General features: G+C 33.4%; 1 protein-coding gene across 8 annotated transcripts in view; it reads left to right on the top strand.

Annotated features, from left to right (window-relative positions):
- LOC106879437 (proto-oncogene tyrosine-protein kinase receptor Ret) overlaps nt 1-12,500 on the top strand; it is a 355,783-nt gene that overhangs the window by 158,717 nt on the left and 184,566 nt on the right. For all 8 annotated transcript variants that reach the window (XM_089347496.1, XM_052978606.2, XM_089347497.1 and 5 more), the window contains 2 exons: nt 3,230-4,404; nt 12,098-12,343. In XM_089347496.1, the coding sequence (XP_089203622.1) occupies nt 4,356-4,404; nt 12,098-12,343 (295 nt within the window). In that variant the 5' untranslated portion in view covers nt 3,230-4,355. The remainder of the gene's footprint in view (nt 1-3,229; nt 4,405-12,097; nt 12,344-12,500) is intronic.

Here is a 12,500-nt window from a genome sequence, read left to right as displayed (position 1 = left end):
TCATAACGCTTGAGGGCTCTTTATCTTTGTTTGCCTAGAAAAATGTCCGACCTGTAATTTAGAGTGGCACACATATTTGAATATTTGAGTTAGTTATTTGAAACATCGCTGAGTCTGAAACTAAAGTAACGGCCTAATCCTCAGCTTAAATGAATATGTCAATAAACTTTATCCACCAGATTTCTCTTCAATTTAACTTGGCTAGAAGAATCCGAACAGGATGTTCAGAATAAAAAAAAACTCCTTGAATTCCTTAAAACAGGCTATTTGAAAGAAAGTGACCGTCGATTCTAATAAAGAATGAAATAGAACGCGCCAAAGCAGTAGACATTAAGGAATTACGAAAAGCAAAAAACGGTTCAGATGCACTGATAACTGTATCTTTGATTACAACTCAGAAACCAAGAAACATAGAAACCTTCAACATTATCCATCAAAACATACCGTTATTGAGCCAAGACCAAATAATGAAAACAGGTACTTGCATCATACAAAGTAATTAAATGCAAAAGCAACCAAAGTCCCTAAAACAACTGTTTAGCAACGCGACATTATCAACTATGGACTCAACATCAATAGTTAAAATGTGTGACTGATCCACTTGTGGAACTTATGAGAACCTAGTTAAGGACACAACATACAAATTTGAATAAGGACAAGATTTTACTGCAAAAAGCCATTAAAAATTTAATGTATGCCACCAGATGCAATGAATGCAGGAAAGACTACATTGGAGAAACTAAACTCATTTTAAGAATGAGATTAAACGTTCATCATCAACAAATACGTGATCCCAAAACAAGACAAATTCCACTTTGTGGACATCTGAACACATGCACAAAAATCAAATCTCCTAAATTTTTTTAACTCCCCACTCTATCAATGTGCAGACAACACCCCAGACTAAAAAAATTAATAAGGAAAGTTCGTTTATTAAAAAATATAAGCCACTCCATAAAAGGGTGTCTCATTTTCCTATGAATTATTGTAGAATGTTTACTTTGGCTCGTTTTTAAGAAAGCAAAATTCATGTAGCAGGTGTCATATGTTTTACTTACTTCACACTTCGTTATCTTACTTATTCCGCATCTTGTTAACATAAAAGGGTGTTCAATTGGAGGGAACTGACACTAATTGATAACATTATTCTTCGGTAGAATAATAAAAAATAATTATCCATAACACTTTTATGTAAACAATTAGTATATCACCTATACATATCTCTTTTTTCTAACTGTCATAAAACATATCCGATGGAGAAAAGCTTTTATGTGACCTTCTCACGCGACTGTCACATGAACGTTGACCAATCAATTTGTATGCTAACGGATAGCATTCTGAGTCACATCTATACTTTAAAAACTAATCATTTTTATAACAACGGGCAGAACAGACATAATTTGTGACATAACTCCATATACAATACACTTTTGAAAATCTAAATTGAAACTGGTAAAATGTATTCCTAAATTTCAAAATATAATTAAATTCTAATTGATTTTAATATATTCTCTGTACATTTTCAAATTCATTTCTTCTATTCCTCCGCTTGTTTGGAGTTTATCTATCTATCTATCTATCTATCTATCTATCTATCTATCTATCTATCTATCTATCTATCTATCTGTCTGTCTGTCTATCTGTCTGTCTGTCTGTCTGTCTGTCTATCTGTCTGAATGTCCGTCTGTAACTGTGCGTGTGCGCATGGGCGTGTGTATGTCTGTGTGTACATGTAATAAATGCATACATGCGTACGCACACGCACACGTACACACACACACACGCACAGACGCGCGCGCGACACACGCACACACACGCACGAACGCACGCACGCACACACACACACACACACACACACACACACACACACACACACACACACACACACACACACACACACACACACACACATATTAAAATGCGTTTTTCTTTTCGAAATGGACAATGGACAATTCATAATAAACAAAATAATCCAGGCCCAAGAAGAAAATTCTGCATATGACGCTCTCATCAGAATTTATATGAATTATAGCAAATCTAGAGGTTCGCTCGAAACCTTTCTGGTATTTTATTAATAATTTAAATTCCAGGATGCTTCTAAATAATTCTTTAACGTTTTTTTAAAATACCTAAATGAGCTCATCTCTCAAGCGTTAGCAAGTGATGTAAATGCGACCATTGCAAATGTTACACAGATGAGATTGCTTAAGAGTCATGTGGCCATAACGAAACTCGATGAGATCATTGAATACTTGTATAAGAATTTTTAGTTTTATGAAATATAACGTCAGATGAGAGATTTGCAAACAGATTATCTGGGATCTGGAGCGAAGTTTCGAGGAAATCTCTATATGTACATTACATTTCTAATAATGATTAATACTGGTACGAGAGGAGAGTTGTTGTCTCGTTCATGGCATATATTTTATCGATTGTCACGAAATACGAACTCTGATCGCAGTAATACGAAAATAAATAATGATTATACTACCTCAATATTCTCTTAATAATTATTACCTCATCGATCTTAATAATACTCTTTTACTCTTTTACTTGTTTCAGTCATTTGACTGCGGCCATGCTGGGGCACCGCCTTTAGTCGAGCAAATCGACCCCGGGACTTATTCTTTGTAAGCCTAGTACTTATTCTATCGGTCCCTTTTTGCCGAACCGCTAAGTTACGAGGACGTAAACACACCAGCATCGGTTGTCAAGCGATGTAGGGGGGACAAAAACAGACACACAAACACACACACATATATATATACATATATACGACGGGCTTCTTTCCGTTTCCGTCTACCAAATTCACTCACAAGGCTTTGGTCGGCCCGAGGCTATAGTAGAAGACAATTGCCCAAGGTGCCACGCAGTGGGACTGAACCCGGAACCATGTGGTTGGTAAGCAAGCTACTTACCACACAGCCAATTTCTCACGAAAATAAAATGATAGCTGAGAAGAAATACTCAATTGAATCGGCTCATGTTATTATTGACCTTCATTTTACTTTTAAGAATGGAAATCGAAGTTAACGGGTTGGAGTTGGAACTTAGAAGTTAACTTGACAAAGCATAAATACTCAATACATTTATACTGAAACATTTTACTATTTTTGCTACTCAACTATTCTGTATTATGTAATAATATTTACTTTGTTAACTTTCTAGAAAATAATAATGTACATTCTTTTAACTATGGTAAAAGTCGAATCTTTCTTCCTCATTTCAGGTACTAAAAGCAATGACATTTTCTCCAGCAGTCAAGCAAAGAAGTCTGTACTTAATTGTGAAAGTATTATGTTAAATCATCGGCAAGATATCCTACACATAACACGTCTGAGCAATTACAAACTTATAATATTCAGTGGAATTTAAATTACCCATATTACCAGCGTCGTTATGCAATATATTTCTTCTTTTGATGACGATTGTGTCATTTGATTGACTCTGCCTAAGCACGATGTACACAGGAAAATACGTTTATAATAGAAAACTACACAAATGTATAAAGAAATAACTCTCTAAAAAGACTGAGATCTATGAGAATAAATCTATCTTTCAAATCTTAATGATGTTAATATTTCAAGAATGTGAAAAGAAAGCATAGAACCTGATAGTCTCCATTACCCATTCAAAATTTTCTCGAACATAATTTCATTAGAAATTTATAATGAAATATGTTCATTGACAAAATTATTGCTAGGATATTTCATTTAGTTGGAAAAAGATTTCCCTGATACGTAGTTTTAGCAACAGCAACTTTTAAACCTACTACTTGTTGTTTGTTGTTCCTGCTGCTTTTTTTTTGTGAAGTGGCAACAAAATAATAGGGACAACGCTGGTGTCAACAGCTAAATTAATGGAAGTATAAATTAATGATAATAATAAAAGCATTAGCAAAACAACTAAGGGAAGGAACATAAGTACACGATAATATCGAGTCTAATACGAACAAAGATGCCAGCATCAATAAGCTGAAAGGAAAATCTTTATCTTGTCTCTGTACTGTCAACTTCCACGTATTGTTATATCTTTGCTGTGGCTAAACCGGAATGAATGAATATATTTCTATTCTATTTCATAATTAGAAGTCTACATGCAAGAAAAAAATGTAATAAAAGACAATAGAATAACTTAAGAAGTATTAGTAATCAACCTAGAAAATTGTGAGTGAATATATCAGGCCTTTAGATACTTGCAACACTATCAGATAATCAATAGTTCCCTCAAAAGTTATTTATAACCTCACAATCAAGCACAATATATAAATAGGGTCTTGTTACCAATATCCAATATTTCTACGAAGAAGTGTGGTATCAAGAATATACCATGCTTTGCTAGAAAGCGGTGTCAAAATGCATTCCATCAGAGATTTGTCAGTAATATGGCCACTATTATGGGCAGGTGAGTAATATTTCCCAGTGAATTTTATTTGTTTTATGCTTTAATATCTCTAAGATGTCCGAGTTATTTATAGGTATCGATGTTGTTAATAACAATCGTGTTTAAATAAAAGTCTTCAAAAATTTCGATTCTATTTTGCGTAAGCATTAAACTGCTCGATCAAATATATTATTCGATCGTCATTCTAGCTTTATTTATTGTGAAAATAAAATCTTCAAAATGTAGAATTTAAAATGTCACCTCATTTTCGAAGATATCAAATATAATTCAGGTAATGTTTATTCGATAACTCATAAACAATTGATAAATTATATTTTCAAAATCTTGTAATCATTTGACTGTAAATCTTATGATAAAATTAAGATTAAAGCTATTTTAAGAAATTTTATAAAAAAATGTATACTATTTAATTTTACAAAATCGGCCTATCTTATTAAATCTTAGAAAGAGATTGACACGTTCATAGATAGTTTATCTGAATATTCTATAAAGGGCAGAAAATCATTTTGAAAATTTCCTGCGTTGAATTTGTAGATATAAGTTTTGAATACGATTTTCAATAGCATATTAAGACAAAGATATATAATTAAACATGCATGTAGGCAATAATGCTTCACTGCATACCATAATATATTACTCATTTTATATTATACACCGAAAAAAAGAGGGTAAGGTGGCAAAATCGTGAGCACGTCGGACAAAATGCTTAGCGGCATTTTGTCCGTCTTTACGTTCTGAGTTCAAATTTCACTGAGGTCGCTAAAATAAGTACCAGTGAAACACTGGGGTCGACTGGTACTTATTTTATCGATCCCGAAAGGATGAAAGGCGAAGTCGAATTCGGTGGAACGCAAAGACAGATGCAATACCGCTAAGCAATTTGTCTGACGTGCTAACGATTCTGCCTGCTCGCCGCCTTTATATCCAAAAGAACATTAGCTCTTTTTTCTTTTTTAGTTTATACAAACTTTCCAATATCTATCTATCTATCTATCTATCTATCTATCTATCTATCTATCTATCTATCTATCTATCTATCTATCTATCTGTCTGTCTGTCTGCCTGTCTGTCTGTCTATCTGTCTGCCTGCCCGCCTGTCTGTCTGTCTAAGTGAATATTCTCGGTTCCGATTTATCCACTGGAGGGTTCACAGGAGATTTCGATGTGTTGAATTGCTTGTGAAGATTTTATTTAAGGGAACAATGCAACAGTTTATTTCGCGTTTTATTGCTTTTAGTATTCACGTTAGTCCAGCTGATTCACTACTTTAGTTTTCTATTGAAACTGTTTTATTTCTTTAATAATATATTGTGTATAAACACAAGGCTATTTATTTAAGATTTGAATATAGTCAGATGAATCAATGCTAGGATATGACTGGTGCATATATTATTGACTCTTGAAAAATAAACCCCCCACTAAATATCTTCACTGTAATCTAAATTTGAGAAGCAAATGGAATAAGACGTTCTATTATATGTGTCTTCTTCAACGATATGTTTTAATTAACTTTTTTTTTAATAAGTTCATCAAGACCACAGGAATATATAACGCAACAATATCGGTGGTGATAAGACCTTTAACAGTGAACATGCTTTGTAAATATTAACAGTTGACTAAAGCTGAATGAGATGTTTGACAATATATTGATTTTGGTGGCAATAACGGTGGTTAAAACAATGAAGATGATAACCAGAATCACATTGCTAATGTTAACGCAGAAGGAATGAACCATATTGACAACATTAAACAAAAATATAAGTCTAGCATAGAATCTAGTAATGCTAATTGTGGCAATGATATATATTGGTAAACAGGAGCGTTAAGAATTATTTGATTTAAACTGGCATATAAAGATAGAGCAAAGAATGCACTAGTAAGAGACAAAATCAGTTGAGGTCGGAAATAAGGAGGATGAGATAGTGACAAAAAGAAGCTGAAAAAATCATTTAGCATGACGATGTTTGGAGTGTGAAACAAAGTTCTGATATAATAAATTGTCACTGCATCAGACTCTAAATAGTTTCGCTGCTATAAACAAGGAATAAACTTTACAATAAGTTGATGAGCTTTATACTTCATATCTCTGTTTATCTCACTTCTTTGTGAGCGGTAGGGTAGGTAAAAATGTTCCGAGTAAAATATTTTAGCGTTTTTACTTACTAAAGATGATATGGAAATAATGAGGATGGTTAAGCTGAAGAAACAACCGTTTTATTTAAATGGAAAAAAAAAAAAGAAAAATAACGAAAAATGGAGCAAAATGGTGTATGATGTTGATATTAAACTTTTCTCCCACTTGTAGTAATGATGAGGAAAACAGGGTAAAGAATACGACTACACTGCAAAAAGGTTCATGAAAGTCATGCCTTCAGTGAGGTTTAAACAAGCCAGATTGACTCACTTCATTGCTTGCCGTTCTATTGAACTTACTTTTGTAATCTAACGAAATTCTTTAAAGATTAGCTATTCCTGCTACTCGAAGTAATGAACATTTTCAACATTTTCAACATTTTCAACATTTTCAACATTTTCAACTAGCTGATACAGACCATTGAAAGTTAAGTAGATTTAAAAAAGGAAACAGTGCAATAAAGTTTCAGTTAGCACTCTAGTAGCTAATAAATTTAGTATCTAATAAATTTAGTCAGCTGCCACTTTGAAATAGCTATAAACGAATCAAATTTAAGCTGCAGACTTGTCATAAAAAGAACTTACCTAGCTTTGCTCCACTACGAATACATTGTCAGTATTGAAAATAAATAATCTTTTATTCCACAGTTACGAAATTTCAAGCTAAAAGGTGAAATAAATTTTCAAGATTTTCTCAAAGACACTTAAGTTTGCAATTGTAAATCAAAATCCTGAAAAGATCTTATTACTGAAAAGATCTTATCAACAGAAAGGAGTTACATAAAAATCACGGAATGATAATTTATTGCGCTTGGAATTAGAGGAGTAATGAAAAAGAACTTGTGATATTTATACTTTCTCCTATGTAGGTATATGCATATGGGTATAAATTACAACAATCTACTATAAATGTTAGCCAACACTGATTGTTACGTTGGATGTAAACACAATGTCTATACAATATATCCGTAAAGAGAAAAAGAGGGAAATTATGAATATGCACATTTCGATCCCAGTCTGGCTTATCTTCAGCAACTATCCGTCCTCCTTAGATATCCACAGACATACTGCTTATAAAGCCACTAATATTCAAGTATTAGATTGAACCGGATAGATCAGTTTGAATATTTAGTGCATTCTTAGCAGCTATTTCGAACATTAACTTACTGATGCATTCGTTGTACAATGTACTATAGAACCTATCTATAGTAGTATTAGCCAATACTGTGTTTACGATGGATGAAAACAATACTTCTATACAATATGCTCATGGACTGAAAAAGAGAGACAGATGTACATGCAAGTTTCAATCGTATTTCTTAAAATATAGAATCCTTCGCTCTGAAGGGCTTCCTACAAACAAATACATACGAATAATTATATAAAATAAAGTATTATGACAACGTGTGTCTGGATCCTGCATTGATCTATTTAGTCATACAAGGGTCTTAAGTGGTAAAAATTGTGAAAAATCATCCTCGACTCCGTTAGATTGCCGACAAAGATGATGGATATGTTGATTATACATTTTAATAAGTACAATAAGCATATATTTAGACTTGCAATGTATATAAATCCTGTGATAAAGACACAAGGCGCTCTCTACAGGAGAAAATGATTTACGTCTCAATTAGTTTCGCTTGAAAATTATCTCAAGAGTGTTTACTTCATTAATTCTGTCTGCATACGCATAGAGAGAGGGGGAAGGAAGAGGGAGTAAGATAGAGAGAGTGAGAAAGAGGACGAGAGAGAGAGAGAGAGAGAGAGAGAGAAAGAAGCTTACAAAAACTATGAAAATGCCTCACAGGGACTGCCTCTAGTCGTCTGATCTGAGAACTATACCTTTATTACAAGCATAAACCGACAGAATCGTTTCGTGGCTTGCAGCCACACCGGAAGATGAATATAGTACTGAATCGGATGAAATTGACTTAGAAGGAAAAGGACTCCCCCAAAGCATTCCACATAGAATTAGCTTACTCTAAGTAATTAATGTGCTCTCCAACAAGTTTACGGATATACAGACACGTAGAAGCAGTCCCTACGACTCATTTTAATAGTTGCTGTAAGTTACTCTCTCTCCTGTAGCTATTACGTGTGATCACACATATTTCTTCTACATCATGTGTCAGAAGTTATATATTCTCTCTCGGTCGCTTTCTAGATAGATAGATAGATAGATAGATAGATAGATAGATAGATAGATAGATAGATAGATAAATAGATAGATAGATAGATAGATTGATTGATAGATAGATTTTTGGAATGTAATGTTACATAGGTGACCTAAGAGTGGAGGGCTTCGTGCACTGCAGGCATCAGAGTACAATATGTGAAACCCCGTCAGCCCTTGAGTCATTTATGTGACTAATTGAAAGAAGATAATGCACTTTTACCCACTTTCGGGAATATTCTACTCATGCATGTTCTCTCCTGTACAAACCTGTTTGAGAATGGACAGCATGCTCTTAGTTGAGCATGCAATGCTAAATAGATAAAAAAAAAAAATAGTGAGGGAAACTGATGTATATCGGATCTCAAATTCCATTACTCTTAAATGACTCATAAAATTATAGAATCGTTGATATAGATGAGAAACAAAGAATGAGACAAAAGCATCAAAGAAAACTTCACGAATTACTTTATTTGAATTTTTCTAATTAATTACTTCCTTGTTGTCTTCCAAAAGCTTTAGATTTTCTTCAAAGGAAAAGTAGAAAATTATTCTAAAATATATCAAAGCAAATTTGTAAAGATTATTTCTTTTCTTTTTCTTTCTCAACCTCTTACACTAATTTTACATATTTATTTAACATTCACTTTCATTCTTTCTGTTTACCTCTTTCAATTTTCCATTATCCATTTTTTTGTTTCCTCCTTTTTTTCTCTTTGCTCATTATATATTTACTTTTTATCTGATCCCTTCTTAGCTATTTATATTTGTATATTTGTTTGTTGTGGTAACCAATCTCATCGTTTTATTCCAGCCAGTCAAACTATGCTGAGATAATAGCAGATGGGAGCTAATGTTTTAAAGTAAATAGAAATATATATAAAATTGTAAAACAAAGGAGATATTATTCCTTTGACCAAATGCAACATTCTACAATTTGCAGCAGTTCAAAGTTGTGTGCACAAATCTATTTCATTTTTTTTGTAATTGTCGTTTCACTGTCCATAGTTGTTCTTACATATTTTCTCAAGGAGATAATGAAATATGTATTAAAATAAAAAAAAACGAAAGTGATTATCTTCTAATCTAATCCTTATATTGTTTAGGATTTCTACTGGCTTAAAACGTGTACTTTCAACTAAATCCGTCATTTCTTCACGTTTGGTTCAATCTTCTTAAGATTCTAGCAATGAACTAAGTTGAAGCTAACAAATATATGCTTCTATTAATGTTTAAAGAATTAGTTTTCGTTAAATATTTAGCTTCCAAATTGAAGGAATTATATTTCGATTCTATCCTCGTCACACCACTTTACTACAAGAAAATATTGTCTTTATAAATATTTGAATAGGAGGCTTTAAGCTTTTATCCTTCATAGGTTATTACTAAAGAAGTGTTGGAGGATAGAAAAATAGCGGAGTCTAAAGAAATCAGATTAAACAATTTTTCCCAATTACTATTTTCTTTAGATTATTTATTTAGACCATGGTAACACAGGTTGTAGATTAAAATTAAACGGCAAATAAGCCGGTTTGATTTCCAGGTTGGAACTATTTCACTTCATGCTATTGAAAAAAGTACGAACAACAAAATATTTTCAATAATCTGAAAACTTGTTCTTTTTATTTGAGAAATCATATGACACTGAATAGAGTTGAGCTTAAAAGGCTCCGTGCTATACCTTCTATAGAAACAGTTTTTTCTATGACAACATTTTGTACGTTTAAAATCAATGGGCATAAAAAAATAGACAAAATTTGAAAGAACCACGAGATACATCCGGAGATTGTAGTAATCTTTACCATTGAATTTCATTTGTGGATGTTACAATTCTCTATCAATCAGGATATTCATTCTGAAATATTTCTCTGACCATGATTTGGTGCAGCTAAGTAACGTGGATACACTAAAGAAAAATAATAATTAGTGTTGATTTTATTGTTGTTGTTATTGTCTATCCCCAATCATTTCTGATCGAACAGTTCTATGGCACGCACAACGAGGAGCAGCCGACGGATTTCTTTGCCCAGTTATACCATGTCTTCTCTAAGCCGAGAATTATACCACTCTCGTCCATAGGGTAGGGATGGGCTGGAGCGTGACAGTCTTTACAGTTCGTTCTATTCTTATACGCCCATAGATTCTAGTGGGAGCTGCAATAGAAACAAGAAAATAATAAAAGAAGTGAAAGTAGACTCGGTTGGGGCGCGGCATTTGCCTACGCCTCTACACTTATTTTTGGTGGTGTACACCCCAGAGTGTTTGAACCATTGAGGCAACGGTTATTTCTATGTGAATATGTTTTCCATGTCTGAGCCGAGAAGAAGAGAAAGCGATTTGATAGTGTTGAAGTATTGCTCAGCATTGTATATATGCTTAAGTGCTTAAGTATTGGGAAGTAGTGATGACATACGGTGAGATCATTGATTGTCGCAAGTAAGGAACGTGTCCCTCGCATATCATGGTGGTCTTTCATTGTTCGTATTATTTTATTGTGTAGGTGGTCTCTTGGTGAGGTCAGTGTACATATACCCTATTATGAGTTGCAGAGGTTTAATGAATATGGTCTTTTATTGGAACCGCTCTAATACGCTGATGCCATTTGGCATGCTTAATAAGAGCAACATAGGAAGTTTCCCAAAAGATTTCAGAAACCATGTTAATATTTTCAACTTTACTAATTATATTGGTTTATTTTAAAGTTACACTAAAGTAAATCAAGTGACGTTTACGCTTCTGGCACTTTTATGCAAGCATATATAGATCTCCCCCCCCTCTCTCTCTCTCTCTCTCTCTCTCTCTCTCTCTCTCTCTATGTATCTTGAGGTACTTTCATAAATTTACCAACACCATTTCTATAGCAACAGTAAACCTTTTTACATCGGATTAAAATAACAAGGGTCTTTATATTCAACAAGAAAACTACTTGCTACCCGAAATGGCTTTTTTTTTATTATTTCGAAGTATCTGCAAACATTTCTGTAATCACATGCAACAGGAATACCTGTGTTCCATTCGTATAAATAGGAAGATACCTGTATTTGAAAGAAATTAATTTTTCATTTCATTTTTTCTTTCTTAGTCAAAACGGAAAAAGGCCATACAACCAATACACTTGCATAAAGTTAGTAGAAACGGCCAAGCACTGCTAGAAAGGCTGTCTTTACATTTTGTGTTCAAATCTCACCATTGACAAGTTTACCTTTATTTTTTCTGGGGCTGATAAAATAAGTACTAGTCAAGTACTGGGGTTCACTAAACTCTTGCCGTAAAGTTTAATTCCATATTTGTATGTTAGAAATAATAATAGTTATAATTATTAGTATATTTGACAAAATTCTATAAGGATCAGATTTACTAATGTAAAAAATTTATTCTTTATTTCAGGATGTGTTTGTTTGTATTTCCCGCAGGCAACCTATCGGGTTCATACACAGCCATGGATTTCTGATGGCTCACCCCTTCTCAAATTCTATGCCTTAAGACATTCCACTGATGCCAGAGAAGGGCACATCTCTTACCGTGTCATACGAGCTGTTGGTCACAACACAAACACAGATTATAAATCATGTTTTCGAATAACAGACTCGGAATGGTTGTCGCTGAAACGAAGCTGCAGTTTCCTTAACCAAGGTTTGTATCCATTTCATCTTTTCTTTCTTTCTTTCTTTCTTTCTTTTGTCAAACTGTTTCGGTTCTTATATACCCTTTCAGTACATAATTAATCACCGTTTCTCTCACTCACTCACTCACTCACTCATTCACTCAGTCACTCACTCACTCACTCACT

This window comes from Octopus bimaculoides, chromosome 2 (genome assembly GCF_046866305.1).
Source record: "Octopus bimaculoides isolate indiv1 chromosome 2, ASM4686630v1, whole genome shotgun sequence".
In the NCBI taxonomy this organism is placed as follows: domain Eukaryota; kingdom Metazoa; phylum Mollusca; class Cephalopoda; order Octopoda; family Octopodidae; genus Octopus; species Octopus bimaculoides.
This window is presented reverse-complemented; position numbering and strand designations above follow the sequence as displayed.